Below are 19,106 nucleotides of genomic sequence, written 5' to 3' on the forward strand. Positions count from 1 at the left end.
TTAGAGTGGTGCGTTGTCAAGTCCGTGCTGAAACCAGGAGTATCTCGGACCCCAAGGTACTTCCCTTAACCGTATGGTCTCCGGGGTGCGCGGAGAGGGCACAGGCTACGTAGGAACTTTAGAGGCGGTGGCAGGTGCCGGGGTGTGGCTGCGGTTGTCTCCCTTTTATCTTCCAGCAGAAGGAGCCACCTCAGAGAGAGAAAGAGAGAGAGGGGGGAAGAGAGAGGAGGGAAAGAGAAGAGAGGGAGGAAAGAGGGGAAGCCCGGGGGAGGGAATAAGCGGGAAGGCGGGGGGAGGGGGCGGGCTCCCGGGGAGCGCGCCCGCGAAGCTCGGGCTCGCACGCACGCCGCCTCTGTTTGTACACAGTGCGCTCCCGGCCGCCGGCTGGCTCCCCGCTGGCTCACGCTGCATTGTTCTCCGAGTCAGAAGCCCCGCAGCTGCGGCGGCGAGAGCCGAGCGCACCGTCTGCCGGCCCGCCGGCGCGGGTGACCCGGAGCCGCCGCGGGAGCCCGCGCCCCGCCCCGCCCCGCCCGCCGCGCCTCGGCCGGGACCCACCCGCCGCGGAGGCTGAGCCCGCCCGCGGCTCCTCGGAGCTCGCCCACCTTCTTGCGCCGGAGCGCAGGGGAAAGGGGAAGAAAGATTCCTCTGTGTGGTCACCACTCTTTCTCGTCCTCTTCAAGAATTTGTTTAAGGGAGTGCTGCGGGCAGAAGACATCTTCTTGAATTCGCTGCCAGGGGCGGGGTCTGCTGCTGCCCTGCGGTGCCGCCTCGGCGACACTGCCCTCCGTGACGACCCCTGACCAGCCGGGGTCACGTCCGGGAGACAGAATCATGAAGCGCTCGGCGGCCGCCTGGCTTTTGATCGGGCTCAGCCTCGGTGTCCCCCAGTTCTGCAAAGGTGAGGCGGCGGGGGTTCGGGCCGCTAGGTGCGGGACAGGCTGGAGTCCCTCGGGAAATGCCGCGCGGGGGGCTGGAGGCGGTCCCCCGGGGCGCGCCAGGGGCGGTATGGAGGAGGCGGCGCGCCCTAGGCGCCTCGGAAAAGTGCTCGCAAAGTCGGAGCGGAGTGCGTGGGGCTGAGCGGGGGAGGAGAGTGCGGGGCTACCGAGGTGACATCGAGGGAAGACGGGGAAGTAGGGCAGGCGGGAGGGAGCGGGGTTCCCGGGAACCGGAGGTTCCTCGGCTCACTCGACCAACGGGTCACTGCGCGAACCTCGCTGGGCGATGCCGGTGATGCCAGCTACGGGCAACGGGCGGGGCTTTCAGGGGGGCCCGAGCCGGGGAGCGAGCGTGCGGGCGTCCTATGGTTGAAATGGGGAGAGGCTGGGGAGCCGCAGGGCGGTCCGCTCCCGGGTGCGGTTCCTCCGAAGTGGGCCCGGGCTGAGCGGTTCGCAAATCCGAACCTGGCCCTTGGAGTTTTGGAGGTGGGTGAGATGGAGAAGGATCTGGCAAGTCAGGTGGGCTTTCTCCTGCCTTTCCACCCCGGACTCGCTGTGTCGATCACAGAAAACCCCCTGGAACCCACCTCTCCCCTAACCTCAGGGGCTCCGAGCTCGGCTCAGCACTCCCTCCGGGCACAAGCTTAACTCGTGGTAATAGACCATCTTGCAGTGCGAGACGTCCTCGCTCCCCCGCCCAAGAGCAGAAAAGTTGTAAGAGCGGGCCTGGTTGTGCTTTCCATGACTTGTGTGAAACAAACCAGACTGCAAAAAAAAAAAAAAAAAAAAAAAAAAAAAAATTATAGGACTTCGAGGGCTCTCCTACTGAGTTGTATAGACGAATTTCAGATCCTTTGCGAAGGATGGCTTGTCAATACGAACCCTTGTCCTGGCTGCGCGTCACTGCGCGGGTGGCGGGTCCTGGGTCAAGGCTCAAGTTGGCCCTGAAAAGGGGCAGGAGAAGCGGCACGCGCCCTGGAGAGACCGCTCAAGGGGGAGCTGCGCCCTTCCTGCGCTCACGCATGGAGACGGCCCCTTCTTAAGAGGTCCGCGGGCGGTACAACCCTTAGCAGGCTGCTTCAAGTGGAGAGCCCAGTGCACTACAGGGTTTAAAATGCTGTGCCTCTAGAAAAGGATAGTTGAGTTAAAAGCGTTGACTCGAATCCATTTGAAATTAGACACGGCATGAATATTCTCCACACACCATCCATGCATCCACCCGTCCATTTGTTTCACAGGAAAATTGTGGGCTGTTGGGCCACTGTTTGCCCAAGAAGCCTGGTGTTCCTGGATGCCGTTGCTGCCCTGCTAGTAGCGATCCATGGCCGAGCTTTGCCTCGGCTTCCCTCCCTCCCCCAGAAGGTGGCTATTTTCCCCAGCGTGTAGGCTTGTGTGTAGGTGTGTGCCTTGCCATCGTTTACAAAGTGCCCTTCCAGTTATCAGGCCGAAGCAGCCACTCCACTGAAGGTTAAGGGACGGTAATGGCTTTGTAGTTGCTCCGCCGAGTTCCCGGGCGGTACGGTAAAGGCGATGCCCCCACCACTGTTATTTTCCCTTTCTCTTCTTTCCCATCTGGATTCCTTCTGCACTTTCTTCCCTCAGCAGGCAGGCGAAGGGGAGAACTGCAGGCACTCCTCCTCCTCCTCCTCCTCCTCCTTTCACCGTCTCCGTTCCCACCCCACACACGAAAACACACAGTCACCCACTCACACGCACCTACACCGTGCCACCGCAGCCACCATCTGTCCCCTCGCCGAGGTGGAGAGCGGCGGGCGTGGAGGCGGAGACAGTGTGTCTAGCGTGTGTGGCCGAGCCCTCGTCGCTGGGTCTGGTTGCAGGGACCCTGGCGCGCGGTGAGTGCCGGCTCACCGCGGCCGGTAGCCCTGCCTCTCCTAAAGATACCCGGGAGCCTAGGGCACTGCTTACCTACACGGTGATGTTGCCGGGGTTCTCCATTGCGCTCCTAGACAACATTGGGCAGCGGTGTACTCCATGTTCTTTAGTAGACTGCTCTTCCCCCCCCCCCCACCCAGCCATCCTGTGGTTAGAGGGAATGAGGGCTTTAGGAAAAAACGGATCATTTTCAATGAGCTCTTTTTGTGAAACTTGCACCTTTCTAATATATTCTTCCTCAGCCTTGCAGAAGGCAGAGTGCAGCTTGCGTGACAGCTCCAAACAATTAAACTTTGAGTAAACTTATTGAAGCCAGTGTTAACACTGGGAATTTCCCTCGCCTCCTCCCTCCCCAGACATCGTTTATCTACTATAGCCTTTTAGAAATTGGTGTTTCCCTGTGTGGGCTTGCAGTTTACGTGCATTAATGATTGGGAGTTGGTCATTTCTTTTATTAGTAGTTTTTATTTTAAAATTAAACCAATGGATCAGTCAGATTGAATATTTTATTAACTCTTAAATTATTCATCACTATGGGTTGCTCTGAAAAATCCAATAACATGCATACAGTTGCAGCAAGCACGTGACATCTTATGCAATCTGTCCCTGTGCCTGCAGTTAGTGCCTGAAGTCTTTAAGCAAATGGCACTGTCTAAATATGTCTAGACATGTCCTAAATACTATGAATCATTGGCATTTGAATTTCCTTTTTTTTAAATCAATGGTGAATTTTAGTTATTCTACATGAGAATAAATGAGTACCTGGAGAATCTCACTCAAGATAATAACACTATGCTTCTATGATCACTATAGCAATATTTATACTGAAATAACAGGTTTTGTGTTTTGTATTTAAAATGTGTCACACATTAGTGTCCTTGTTTCTCAATTTACATGACCATTAATTATGTACTTTAAAAATAAATGCTAATTCAGATACCAGCTGTAACACCTAAAGGTAATTTTAAACGGTTGAACTAAAGATAATAATGAAGTGAAGATAAAGTATTCTGCTGTGACAGTTTGACAGTAATGCAAAATCTTGGCCATGCCATGCACTGTCATGATACAGCACACACTTTTTTTTTTTTTCCCCCTCTCTGGTTCTGAAAAAGCTTTTAAAATATTTTCATTTTCAAAATATTTTCATTATTCTTGAAATGTTTCCTTAGAATTGAAATGTATTTTGTTTTAAATATGCATATATTAGGGAAAATGTTGACATTTGTAATAATAAAAATTCATGGTTAAAATTTGAAGTACTAACTTCTTCCTTCTGTAATCTTAAAGTTACAAAGATCTCCAAAACCAAGCTAATGTATTTCACTTCTGTACTCTCCTCTAAAACTCCTGTGTATTTTTCTCAAATATCTTAAGATTAATGTTCATATGAAACATATATTCAGGATCTCTGGTATATTTAGTAGATATTTTCATAAGGTTTGCTTTTATTGCCAAATATGTGTGCTTTTTTTCCTTCTCACAAAACTATAGAAATGTAAAGTAAGGGGATAAAATATACATGAGTAAATATAAAATAGCTTGGTTACTCACAAGCATTACAAAATAGAAGTTGGGCAGTTCTTGGAATCTAAATTAGTAGTTTGTACTCTTCATTTTACTGACATTAAGAAAAAGTTTTACTTAGGTAATTTAATCTAAAACTTTTAATTTTTTGAAGAGGTTTGGATAATGACATGGACTGTTTATCTTATTATTTGTGAACAATTTAAAAAACCTGCCTGCTCTGAAAGTTTTATAAAGCCTAAAAACGTAATTCTGGTATTTGTCGTTTACTGAGTACATTTTCAGGTGCTGTAGCTTTGAGTATGATATCTGATACAGAAGGTTCATCATATTCTTGCCAAACAAACAAACAAATAAAACCATAGAATAGTGCAGGGTTTAAAACTCAGTTCAAGCCAGAGTAAATCATAATGAGTAAGTAGTGAGAAATAAATAGCAAAACTTATAAATATGTAATTAATGGTATGACTTCTCGTAGCCAATCAATATACTTTTTACATAGTGGAATTTATTCCTAAGTGGTTTGTAAACTGATACATTTATTACAAAAAAGTAGAAAATGAATACCAAGCCATTTCTATTATTCAGTTCTTATCTGGGTTGTAAGGAAGATGCCTGACATGTTTTTTTATTCGTTTGTTTAATCATAGCCCATGTAATGATTATAATATATTTTGGTTAATCAAAACAAATATGTATTTGTATACAAAAAGTCAAATGGTTGCCCATGTGGGGTAGAGTAAGTATTGAAATTGTTCTCATGGTTATGTGACAATGCTAGAAATTAAGTACTATAGGTACTTAAACTGAATAAATTACCACTTGGTTGTCACTGAAAAGTCCCCTAAAAAGTCTTTGATTTGAGGAAGTTGTTGAAGGGAAAAGCAGACCAGGATCAACTGTGCCCTTGCCAGCAGGTGTCAGGATAATCAATGGAGATCTTTTAAAGGAAAGAGAAAAAATAAAATAAGTAAACCATGAATCTGCAAATTCATGTAAAGTAACTTTCTGCTGTGTATGAAACTGATGTTATTAGTTGGTTTTCAGTGCTCCCCTGAGAAAGAGAAAGTGAGTTGTAAGAACCTACTTCTTTTACCACATTTTTTAAAACTTAGAAACAGAGTTACTCAGGCACTAATAAGTGCATGTCTATGTTTAACCATTATTATTCAGGAGTCTCTTGAGTACCATCCAAGGAAATGCACATAGAGCTATGAGGTACTTTCAGGAAAACAATTATTGCCAATTTGTTTAGCATACTTTTAAGAATAGCCTCCATACCAACCCTAGTTTTATAAATAGAAATTCCGTTATATTGATTTGCATGGATATATATATCCATGTGTATATTTATACACATCTATAGAGCTGGTAAGAGATGGCTAGTTACCTTTTTTTTTTTATCATGATGGTGAAGTATATGTTTCCCGGAGCTTGAAAGAGTCTAAATAATAAAGTCATGTGGCCAAAAAAGGCCATATGACATGATAAATAAAGTTTTGTCATAACCTATTTCACCCAGTGATTAACCCTTATATGTGTGCCATTGTGTCTCACTAGCTATTAGTGACTTGACATCATTTATTAAGTTTTAATTGATCCTTAACTGATTCCTTACAAATTAGTTCTAGCATGTGCTGATGAAGCCTGTCCAACTTGGTTACAGATTCACCATTATACCATTTCTACAGGCTCTTTCAGTTTCTTGTAGGGCTGATGAGCTATATCAGCTTGTGTCATGCCAAACAATCTGTCTCCAGTGGCATCCTGTGTCAGTCCTCCTAAAATAAAAACTCTCTTCATTTCTCTTCCCCTTCATCTTTCTCCTCTTCTCCTCCTGCCTCCCCAACATTTCCTTGCTAGAGAGCGATTAGGGCACAGCATCCACTATAAAATTCTGTCATCATTCTTAAGAGGCTTCAAATCACCAAAACAGTGTGCAGTTTTCAGTTTACTTTTTTTTGTGTGTATGGGAAAAAACCATAATTCTGTGAAGCCTCTATTACTAAATCCTGAGGTTTAAAACATACATGCAAGTACATTAGGATCTTAATTATAGACCAGCTTTACATTTTATACCTTGATTTGTCCTGCCTGAAACTATCAACTGGGTAAACATTTATATCCATCCTACTTGTAGAGAAATCTCTTGCTTTGCCTGTAGCACATAGTTGAGAACCTTGGAGAAAACATCAAAAACTCCAGACCACCAAAGATAGGTAATACATTTGGTACTTAGATCAAATAGAAAAGTCTCTTGGGTTTTAAGTTCCCAGGCTTTCTATAAACTGGACCCAGAAAATGAGAGGCATATGAGGTGATAGGTCACTCTTAATCAGAACAACAACAACAGCAAAAAAGCATGACAGCTCTTAGAAAAAGGGCTGAAAAGTTTATGCAAAAGCAGTGATATCTTACAGTGTAAAACACCAGGGACATTTATCAGGGAAGGGGGTAAGTATAAAGGCCAAAAGGCATTAGTGTGTGAGAGAACATTCTAATAATTGGTGCCAATATTGGCCTTGAATCCTAGACAAAGACTTTCAGGAATATGGTCAATATCTGGGGGTATAAAAGCAGCGGAATGCATGTATTATTGAAGAGATTTTGTCAAAAATATTTAAGCTTGGAAACCCTGCTCAATAGTGGAAGAGACAGATATCTGAAAAATTTGCTTGTCTATTTTCCCATCATACTAGATAATATGTTATTGTATATATTTTTACTGATTCTTTTCCCCCTAAAACAATGAATGAAAGTACTAGGAAAAACAAGACTCAGTGTTGCACCAAAGAAGTAGACCTCAGAATGCAGTAAGATGTCCTGCAACTATTTGGTTATATTTTAGGAGACAATGTGTCATTATTTTGTTTTAAAATATGCATTATTATAGTGATAGTAACTGTAGGATGTGTTCAACAAGAGATTTAATAGTGCATGAAGCAGAATGGAGGGTTTAAGTACAAGAATTTAAGGGAAGGCTCTTTCCAGGTGCTAAAGCACTTTGGATGGGATTGTTACTATGGTGAAAGAAGATTGAGTCTGTATCTTAGCTTTACTTTTTCCCTTTTCTAAAACACGTCTGCATCAAACAGATTGATCTTTTTTAAAAGAATAATTTAATGTAGTGTAAGAGTCCATACATGGGAAGGCCAGGGTTTTAATCTCATGTTAGATGACATTGTGTTGATTGAAGCTAACCTCTCAATGAGGTTAGGCCATTATGCATTCTTTAAGGTTTATGCTTTGTATTTGGTAAAGTTTTTAATTTGGGGAACGCAGAATAATCCTCTTGAGCCTTTTCTTGCTGTACGGGGGTCACTATGACCATTTAGATTTTACTGATACTAGAGATTTATATATGAAGACACAGTAAAATGGGCTCCTGACTCTTGAGCAGAAAAGAGTAGAGGAGTCAGATGGGACCAGTGGAGAATATTTTTATTTGAAACAAGTTGATGACTCCCTCACAGTACTGTCTTGCACCCTTACAGGCATCAGTGCTCACATCTTTCATGTCCTTCTCCCCTCACAGTTTTCTCTCCCAATTCCATTTTACCTTGTTTATTCAACTCTTTTTTTCTTTAGGTAGTTTAATTTTGTAAGCACTAACTTTTTTGAACTATCAGCTATGGACAAGTAACAAGCTAATGACCATTCAAAATGCTTTGATATTTACATGCCAAATTCTTGTTTTATGTTTTGTGTTTCCTGTGGAGCCAGGACTTACAATGGCTGGAGGCAGCACAAACAACCCAACTAAACAACAAAACCCAAAACAGATACTCTATATACATGGAAATGAATGGAGCTATTACTGCCCACGCCCACCAGTGTTCCTTAAGAAGTCCCCAGGCATTAGAAACAGCGGTTTGTCTTTTACAGAAAAAATTAGTCAAAAGTAGTTTCAAGAGCTTTAAAAGCTTTGTTTCTTATTTAACCGTTTTTTAGAATGTGTGTTGTAGAATGAGTATACTGAGCATTGTCAAAAATGTAATACTAGGCATGAGATAAAGTGCTTTTTTATGGCTGTTATGCATCTTCAATTAGAAGATAAGTTATCTCTAAGTGATAAATTTCTTTGTTAAATACAAGGTTCTGACATTTCCAATTGACATAATTTTAGACCCAGAAACAATAATTTTTCAGGTATCAGTTTGTTTTTTTCCTTTCTTCTCCTTTCTTGGGGACTGCTACCAGTCAATTTTAAGCATCTTGTTAAACAAGCTAAAAAGGGAATTCATTCTGATATCTTTCTTAAGTACAGTTAACAAGCCTAGTATTCATAGAGATCATGCTATATGCTCCACTATTCTAAGTACAAGTCTTACAAGTCTCTGAGGCACAGGTACTGTTACTTTTTACATATATGGAGACACAAAAGTTAAATAATTTCCCAATACCACACAGCTACTAAGTAGCTTGTTAGAATCCAGGTTAAATCTGGAGCCTGATCTCTTAACCACTAAAGCATACTGTTTCAGTGAGTGACACATCATGTCTGTCATGGAGATAGTTTGTTAAAGGATTCTTTTATTTATAAAATACACACTTCATGTCTATTACTATTTAACTGGTAGGTATTTTGGAAAGGGTAAATTATATTTCTTCTCTGGACAGTATTTATACAGTGTTCTAATTTAAGTTGGTAACATGTCATACCTCTTTTCATATTCAGAAATAACATTTGGAGTATGTTCTTTTTGATCAGAAAGAGTTAATATGTCTTTCAGAACCATGCATCACTAGGAATAACAGCAAAGGTAGGGAGAAGAAGAACACTTGGGAAGTGATTCAAACTCATTTGTTTCAGTTTTGCCCTCCATTTTTATTGCATCATAATTTTTTTTCTAAGATTCCATTGTTTCATTGTTACTCAATATGCTATATAAGAGTATACTTTCTCTGTAATTTTCAGATACATACTATAGGACCAAGTGATTTTTAAGGTTAACAAGATTTTTATTTCTGCTAGTTTAATGAAGGTATTTAATTTACCTTACATCTCATCCTCATTTAATTTTATTTCTGTGTGACCCCATTAACAGATTTTAGCCAAACAAAAGTACCAAGTGGTTTCAAACCATCAACTGGAAAAATATATTTTCTGATGTGTCTGGGTGGTTCATCTGGCTAAGCATCCAACTCTTGATTTTGGCTCAAGTCATGATCTCCTGTTTTGTGAGTTAGAGCCCAGCACCAGGCTCTTTAGTGACAGCACAGAGATTGTCTCCCTCTCTCTTGGCCTCTATTTCTCTCTCTCTCAAAAATAAATAAATATTTTTTTAAAAAGAAAATGCTATTTTCAGGTTTAATATTTAACCAAAAGACAATTTCTTTTTTTAACTAGAATTTGATTAACTTTCAACATTTTACAAAATGATAAAAATTATACCGGTTAGTATAAGATCTCCTTATTAATAACATTCTACATCTGTACAATATTTAATAGTTTAAGTATACCTCCAGATATTATATTTATTCTCATAAAATAATAAAAGTAGAGAAAGTTTCTTAAGAATTTCTCATTTCCATTCTAGGTACCATAAGCAGAGAAGACAGTCTTTTTTTTTAAGTTTATTTGTTTTGAGAGGGACAGACACAGCATGGGCGGGGGGCGGGGAGGAGATGAGTGAGAGGGAGGAGGGAGAGAGAGAATCCCAAGTAGGCTTGGCACTGGCCATGCAGGCCCAATGCAGGGCTTGAACTCAGGAATCCGTGAGTTCATGACCTGAGCCAAAACTGAGAGTCGGATGCTTAACCAAATGAATCACCCAGGCACCTCAAGAAGACATTCTTAATTTTGTTTAACATATAAAGATGCTGAAGTTCCAAAAGTCACATGATCTGTAATTCAAGCAACCAGTGACAGAGTTTGAACTTGAATACATATTCTGATTCCAATGTACTTTTTTCTGCTATACCACTTTACTTGTGGTAATTATAGTTGTGCTTTTTTTTCCCTCAGTTCTTGGACTCACAAGATGAGAAGAAGGAGTTGGTATACTATTGCTTTTATAAAAACTGTTAGAAACTGTTTCTCATTCCAACAAACACTTTCTTTCCATAAGCCTATAACACCTCCTTTCCTCTAAGGTAGCCTATTACTAACCATCGTGACATCTTGAACTTTCTCAGTGGCTTCAGAACCTTCTTTCTTTTCTAACATTTGTCCCTTTAAAATCTTAACAGCATGAACTTCTGACCCTTTTAACATTCTGGTATTAAACTATATATACATATATATATATGTAATATATATGCATATGTAACATATATATGTAACCCATATATATGTTTTATATATATATACATATATATGTTTTATATATATGTATATATATATGGGTTACATATATATATATGTATTGAAATCCCAAAAAGTTATACAAGAAGTATTGGAGAGAATGATAGTGAACCAGGAACAGAAATCTTTCTTTTTTTTTAAATTTTTAAATGTTTTATTTATTTTTGAGAGGGAGATAGAGACAGCGTGAGCCGGGGAGGGCTTGGGAGGGTCAGAGAGAGAGGGAGGCATAAAATCCAAAGCAGGCTCCAGGCTTTGAGCTGTCAGCACAGAGCCCGTGGGGCTCAAACCCACAAACCGTGAGATCATGACCCTAACCAAAGGCGGACACTTAACCAACTGAGCCATCCAGGTGCTCCAGAAACAGAAATTTTCAAGGAATGAGGGGATATAATTCAGAGATCAGGAGATAACTATAATAAGGTATAGTGTTTTAGAATAGATATCTGTTTACATGAAATTAAAATCAGATGTGGTTTTTTTGTTTGTTTTCTGAAAGGAAGGAGAAAGAATGTTCAGAAATTTACTTTGAAGAATAGAAAAGATTAATGCCACAACTCAGGTCTAGAATCTTTGGGAGAGAAAATAATATCTAATTAAGAGGGCTCTGGGTAAACAAGTGAGTCAGGGTAGACCGGATTTATTCTAGATCAAGATGACAGATATAACGGACAGTCTTCATCCTACATCTTTTGAAATGTTGAGCTCATTATAATAATTGATATAGCTCACTTTTAAGCACATAAAATATGTTTTCATATGCAACAGCTTTTTTAAACCTCACAACCATCTAGGTGGTTATTATTATCCTCATCAGGAGATGAGTCTATAGATGAGAATAGGGTAAGTGACGAGCACTCCAACTTATAGACCCAAGTCCAGGATTTACTTCACTATAGCACAATTACAGAGAAAATCCCAGATCCAGGGAAGGATCCTTTTTACATTTAAGGCACATCTGAGAGATAGAAAGATTTCTGCAGTTGTGTCCTGACCTACTTTGTCCTATCTTGATGGGCCCCTATGTGTTTTGAGGTCTGTATAGTTTAGGTTACTTGGGATGTCTGTGTCTGCTGGGTGGTCTTAATCCTTGCCCACCTTGTATCATTTATCCAAATGGTTCTATCTGGAAAACAACATTATTACTTGGGTAATATTTCTTTTTTCCTTTCTGGCGTACTCAAAATTGTGCAACACAAATAATTATTTTTCCTCAAATTTACATGTTTCAAATATTTGTCAACCATAATGTTTCTTCTTTAGTTTCTGACATGCTAAAGTTGTACATATTTCTTGCTTTAATCTGTCCTTGTAAGCCATTCCTTTCATCATTTTAGTTGTTTCATTTGAAATCTCTCCAAGTAGCCTACATATTTATTCAACAGGCTTGCCAAAAAACCAACAGAGAATTCCAGGGATGTGCCTTCCTTAAATAATTTCACACACTGAGTCTGTCCTTTCAAATTTTGCAAATACATTCTTAATTTTCATCTCTCATTTTGCAATTTTTTTCTATCAGACCACTTTTTTTTACCAAATAATATTTTTCTGTGCCATTATTTATTTTCATAATATTGTTTTGCTTTTGCATTCACTGGGGTTTTATTTTTTTTTTTGTCATTTTGTATTTAGGATGATATTTATTACTATTATGTAATGTATTCTCTGCCCATTGAGTTACAGAATACCCTATCTTCATTTCCTGCGAATTATATTATTATGCTGTCTACTGCTATGTTTATATCATACACATATCTGCTAAATTATATGCCCCAAATCCTAATCTTAGTTTTATTTTTTGCATATTTTTTTCCCTTTGGGTCCTTAAAGCATTCATTATCTTCTTGAAACTACTATCTAACTCTTTTTCTGTAGTTTTTCTATTTCTTTATCTATTTCTTCTTCTTTTTTTTTTATTCATTAGAGAGAGAGAGACAGCGTGAACAGGGGAGGGTCAGAGAGAGAAGGAGACACAGAATTTGAAACAGGCTCCAAGCTAGCTGTCAGCACAGAGCCCGACGTGGGGCTTGAACCCACGAACCATGAGATCATGACTTAAGCCGAAGTCAAATGCTTAACCCACTGAGCCACCCAGGCGCCTCATTCTATATCTATTTCTGTCTCCTTCTACATTTTGCCATTTTCTGTTCCCACTTCATTCCTCAGCTTAAACTGAACAACCTCAGAGAATCTCTCTGATAACCTTCTCCAAATTATCAATGCTCCAACATGTACACATATACACACAGTATACCCCTGTCATTATTCTCTATCGCTAATGCTTTGAATCATGGCATTTTTTAAAAACCATAGCTGTAAAATCACTTAATGACTCATTTATTTTATTTCTTGTTCCCAATGTATAATAAACTCTTTGGGCACGAAAAACCTATGTCTTATTCCCTAATATATATATCCAGCTCCAAACATGGTGCCTTATATGTACTAGGCACTCTCTTTTTGTTGGCTAAATTTGTTCATGCAGAGATGAATGAAAAACGTGAATTAAAAACAACTCTGTTGGTGTATAGATCTTCCCCTGGTTAAAAAAAAAAAATGTGATCCTTTGATAGACCCATTAGCTCATTTAATAAATTCTTATCTGCTTGAAGCATTGATGCATTGACCTGTAATTTATGGCACAAGTGATACACTTTTAGAAAGCAATAAATACTTTAGTAGTGGCAAACTCTAAGAGCAGACTAAATAAATGACCTACTTGTTTCCAGAGCTGTCTAATTTATAAACATTTTAAAAGCAAGATTTGGGTTTTACCTTAAATTATCAAATTGCATTAAAATAGTTGTATATGGAAGATAGACAGTAAGCTCTAGTTTGTCATTTTATTATCAAGGGTTGACATGAAAACTATGTGCAACAAAGTCAAAGCACTTGGTGGTGGTTTTAATTGTCCGGTGGAGGAGCTGCGAGTAGCCCTTTGATCTGCTAATTGTCCCAATGCCTGGGGGATCACTCCCATAAGCTCCACCAGCAATAACTTTCCTTGAACCATAACTTCTTTCCCTCCTCCTGCCATGTAGTCACACCTGCTAAACCCAGATGTACTTGGCATAGGGGAAAAGACAGCCCCAGGAAGCTGTGTCTGCCCAGGAGCCCAGAGCCTCAGAAACAGCTCTGTTTAGAGTTTTTTTGGTGTGTAATGACAATCTTTATGTCACAGCTAACTGCTGTTTATTCCCCTTTGGGCAACTATACTTCTACCTTTGTTAAAAGCCTCAGTGGTTCTAAAACTATTTGTGTGCTTGTGACCTCAGTAATTGTGTGATTTCCACTGCTAGTCTGAAAGCTCTGAAAATGTGTCTTTCTGAAAAAGGTACACGATTGTATGCAGTCAGTTATAAAATCTAAGGCACTGCTCCTTTTCATGTGATAAGAAAGAACACTTGGCAATTTTGGGGGGGCGGTTAATTCCTCACTCTAAAGTTTTAATTATTTTTGAACCTATAAGTATACACTCATTGAAGAAAAGCCATAACCATGCCATTTGGTCTCTATATTTAGAGACATTTCAATAAATAAATATCTCAAAGTAATATTTTTAACCACAAAATTGATCACATCTCATAGTCTTATAATTTATTTATTCCACAACTTTTTATTGAGCAGAGATAGATGCCAGGAACTGTTTTGGGTGATAGAATTACAAGAATGAACAAAACAGACATCAGTCCTTGCTCACATACAGCTTCAATTCCAATGAGTCAAATGGAGGGTATTAGAGAATAAACACAGGAAATTATCTAGTAGGTTAAAAGAAGCGGGTAGGGATTTGAGGAGTGGATTTCACGGTTATGTAAGGTGCTCATGTCAAGCCTCCGTTTTCACCCCAAACATTAGGGAAGTAAGGTATATATCAAAAGCATGTTTCATTTGTCTCTGTATTTATTATATAACAGCTAAACTTATTGTGTAAAATATGTCCATATTTTCCTTTATGATTTCTGCTTTTGCCATTATATTTAAATGAATAAGAATTAAGCGCTCTTTACTTTTCCTACCAAATGATTAGCTGTGCCTCCAAACACAACTTATCAAAACTGTTAGAAAAGGAAACACTCATCATATACTAAATTCTATGATATATTTGCATCAGTTCAGGGACTTACTGGGCTGCTTTATTAGTGGGACAGTATTTTTGATTATTAAATTATTAATTATGGATTTTAATTATTAATCTTTGCATATTTAGAAATATTATAAATATGGTTTGCTACTATCTTACTTGGATGTTTGCATCTGTTTTTATAAACGATATTTTGAGCAATCTTTATCAAGCTTGGTACAAGGGAAATGCTATATTTGTAGAATAAGTTGGAAAGTTTCTCTTCCTTGCAGTACTTTAAGAGTTTTCTGTTTCTTTTTTTTCTATTTTTAATGTTTTATTTGTTTCTGAGAGAGAGAGAGAGAGAGAGCACGCGCGCGAGCAGGGGAGGGTCAGAGAGAGAGAGAGAGGAAGACACAGAATCTGAAACAGGCTCCAGGCTCCAAGCTGTCAGCACATAGCTGGACGGGGGGCTTGAACCCACAAACCGTGGGATCATGACCTGAGCTGAAGTCAGACACCTAACCAACTGAGCCACCCAGGTGCCCCAAGAGTTTTCTGTTTCTTAAAGTCTTGGAATAACTCATTTACTAAGCCATCTTATCTGTTTGTTGGATAATTTTGTGAATACTATTTCTAGGGCCTTCCACAAGGAATGCAGCACTTAATTGTTATTCCTTTTCCATTTTTGATAATTTATCATTTTTAGTACATAGTATAATTTAAGAATATTTTCTAATGTATTACCACATATTATATATAGCATTAAATATTTGTGAAGTTATTTGTATAAAACAACACAGTAATATATATATATGTGATATATACATATATATATAGTGTGATAACTACAAAGTATAAAGAAATAAACGTTAAAAAGATAAAGCTTTCAGGTTCGGGAATCAGGGTGTTCAACTTCAATAGCTGACTAACCTTGGTTTTCAAAAAATAAATAAAATGGGGATAAAAAAATAAAATGGAGATGATAATAGAACTTGACTCCTAGAGTTAATGTGAGGATTTAATTCAGGTTAAGTGCTTAGAACAATGTCTTTGGCCCATGACAGAGATGAGGAGGAGGAGGAAGAGGAGGACCAGCATCTCCACTTTTGTAGCACAGTGCTTGACACAAATTATGACAAAAGGTAATTGATAAACAAATTGAGCGTCAATCATCTTTTTCATTTATGTTTTTATTATTTTCATCAAGAAGACTTCAGGCTTTTAACTGAGATATAATTTGCAGGTATACTAATATAAAATGATAAGAGAATGGAATCAGAGAGACTGGGAATTGGATCCTGGATAAACCATTTACTAATTTTGAAGCCTTTTAAATACCTAGATATACATCCCTAACCTGTTTCCTCCTCTGTAATGTATGAATAAAGCAGAAGCAATCTGGGTCATTGTAATGATTAAAAGATATAACCCATGTACAATATATATTAGGTATTTTTAGTTGTGGTTCTGGCTATTACTGCAAAGGTGTCAGTTACCCTGGACACACTGGAATACTAAAGGAGAATGGTATAAGGAGAGGATGAGAACCTGGATTGATCTTACAAAATGATTAATCAACAGAGCTTGACAATTTTCTATCTCTGTTGAATATATTTAGGTTATGGTTTTGGTTTTAAATTATTTTATCTTGGGGGCATTTGATTGTCTTAGTCTGTTAGGGTTACAGTAAGAAAAATGCCAAAAACTGGATGGATTATAAAAAACAAATTTGGGGGTACCTGCGTGGCTCAGTCTGTTACGCATCTGACTTCAGCTCAGTTTGTGATCTCACGGTTTGTGGGTTTGAGCCCTGTATTGGGCTCTGTGCTGACAGCTCAGAACCTGGAGCCTGCGTAGGATTCTGTGTCTCCCTCTCTCTCTGACCCTCCCCCACTTATGCTCTGTCTGTCTCTGTCTCTCAAAAATAAATAAATGTAAAAAAAATTTTTTTAATCAAATTTGTTTCTCACAGTAATGGAGGCTAGGAAATCCAAAAGCATTGTGCTGACAGATTCAGTGTTTGGTGAGAGCCTGCTTCCTGGGTCATAGGCCAGGTCATTACCACTCTGTCCTTATATGGTTGATAGAGTTAAGGAGTGCTCTGAGGCTTTTTTTCAATGAAGGTACTAATCTTATTTATGAGGCCTTACCCTCATGATCTAATCACCTCCCAAAGACCCCACCTCTGAAAACAATCACATTGAGGATTAGGTTTCAACATACCTAATTTGGGGATTTGGGGAAAGGGGGACATAAGTAGTCTACAGTATCATCTGTAATAGAATATCCTTCAGTTTCACCTACCCCACTAGGAATTCTTTGGTTCCATTATATTCTTCTCACCTAGTGGCACTTACACTACTCTGAATATAGACTGTAAGTTGTGTCCTGATTTATAACCTATAATAGAAACTCAAAATATTTTAGGTTATTTTTACTTCACATTTGGCATTAGAGGTTTCAGTTGTAAATATGGTATATAAGGCAGTTGACAGCTTGGAAGTTTTTTGTAATTTGCTTATTCATGACTCATGGTCTCTGTGGTCAGTATTTAATATTCAGAAAACTCTTCACTGTGTCTTGACTTTCAGCAGTTCAAGTTTAATATTTTATGTCAAAAATGGATAAAAATTAAGTTTATGTTGGCCTAAAGGTTTTAAAATAAAAGAATTCTATTTGCCTTTTAAAGAATGGAATATTCTACTTCCTCACTTCTGCAGGGGTTGGAGAAAACTTTCCTTTAAGACATTTAGGTTAGGGGCGCATGGGTGTCTCAGTCGATTAAGCATCCGACTTTGGCTCAGGTCATGATCTCACGGTTTGTGGGTTCAAGCCCTGCGTTGGGCTCTATTCTGACAGCTAGCTCAGATCCTGGAGCCTGTCTTCAGATTCTGTATCTCCCTCTCTCTCTGACCCTCCTGTGCTTGTGCTGTCTCTCTCTAACTCTCAAAATAAATTAAAAAACATTAATTTTTTTTTTCTTAAAACATTCAGGTTAAATGTAAGGTATAGATATACAAATACATTTTAAGGATTAGTGTAGAAATAATATAGTTTCCTACAGAAGGAATTAGGTGGTTCAGTAGAATTAAGAAATAGACATTAATGATTTAGAATAGAAGATTGCTAGGTCTGTACCTGTGTCCAAAGTAACATGGTTTATGACTAAAATCAGCCGATTGCCTAAGTGAGAAGGATTCCACATGTTTTAACTGTTTTGAACTGTTGAAATTTATTGGGCAAATACATTATGGATTATTTTCAAATCAAGTCTCAATTTAAAACATTTCTTTGAGTATTATATGAATGTCTTCACAAAGGAACAATCATAGTATGCAGATTCAGGAACAGATATAGTATGAAGATCTCCCTATTCTAAAGTCAAGTGATTAGCAATCTTAATTGCTTCTACCAAGTCCCTTTTGCCATATGATCTAGCGTATTTAATAGGCAAAACACCAAGGGGTAAGGGTCCTGGAACTAGAATACACAATCTCATGCAGACATAGGTTTGTACAATTCTTCATCTATAGTAGCAGTGTGGACTAGTTAAGTATCAAAAGACTTAGTCTTGGCTCTACCAAGTACATGCCTGTGACTGTCAGCAAACTCCAATCTCTAAGCCCTAGATCTCTTACGATCAAAATGAAAGTGAAGCATTATACAAGGAATGATTTTGGAACCTGAAAAGTGTCATAAATCATCTGTTTTCGTGGTAGCCAAATTCATACTTTGCTTTTTATACCTTTATAAAATCAGCTAGTATTGATATCCCACTCATTTGTTTTTGGGCATTTTACTGAACATATCCAGGTGTTATGAAAACTTCTGATTACACCTGTACAGAAAAGAAATATAAGCACACTAAGAATGATGACCTGTCTGATATGTGAGCAGGCTCTGCATTGTGAGAACTTAGTTGGTGGTGATGAGATGCTAGACAGCTCTTACATGTTAATATGGGCACATGGATATCTGATGTCCCCAGATGTCCATGGTTTTCACCTGCCCTTTTCAAACCTATGTTGAGATCTAGCATGGCTGGCTTAGAAAATTCTTTGCTACAATCATGCAAATGTAGAAAGGTAAGAAATTAATTATCTCACCTCCTGAGAAAATTGCCACCTCTAAAGGAATTAGGGCCATTTTCTCTCCTGCTGTGTTTCTACAACTCACATTTCAGCTTCTTCTAAGCCCAATGCCAGTCCACAAAAATGAAATTAATACAAATTTCCTTAAATATAGTACCAGTGATACTATTTAAACTATTTTAGCTACTTTTATAAAATAAAGAAGCATACTTTATTTTGTTTCTAAAAAGTTCAATTTCAAACTTATATGTAAGTCATAACTTATTTTTGAATTAAGAATCCTTGAT

At 39.0% G+C, this 19,106-nt stretch overlaps 1 protein-coding gene across 3 annotated transcripts in view; it reads left to right on the forward strand.

Moving 5' to 3' along the window:
- Positions 1–386: 386 nt before the first annotated feature.
- EDIL3 (EGF like repeats and discoidin domains 3) overlaps positions 387–19,106 on the forward strand; it is a 406,469-nt gene continuing 387,749 nt past the window's right edge. For 2 of the 3 annotated variants that reach the window (XM_039241046.1, XM_039241047.1), the window contains exon 1: positions 387–898. In XM_039241046.1, coding sequence (XP_039096977.1) covers positions 832–898 — 67 coding nt within the window. In that variant the 5' untranslated portion in view covers positions 387–831. The remainder of the gene's footprint in view (positions 899–19,106) is intronic. The other variant, XM_039241048.1, reaches the window with a different exon arrangement.

This window comes from Hyaena hyaena, unplaced genomic scaffold (genome assembly GCF_003009895.1).
Source record: "Hyaena hyaena isolate Hyena2069 unplaced genomic scaffold, ASM300989v1 scaffold_188, whole genome shotgun sequence".
Lineage (NCBI taxonomy): Eukaryota > Metazoa > Chordata > Mammalia > Carnivora > Hyaenidae > Hyaena > Hyaena hyaena.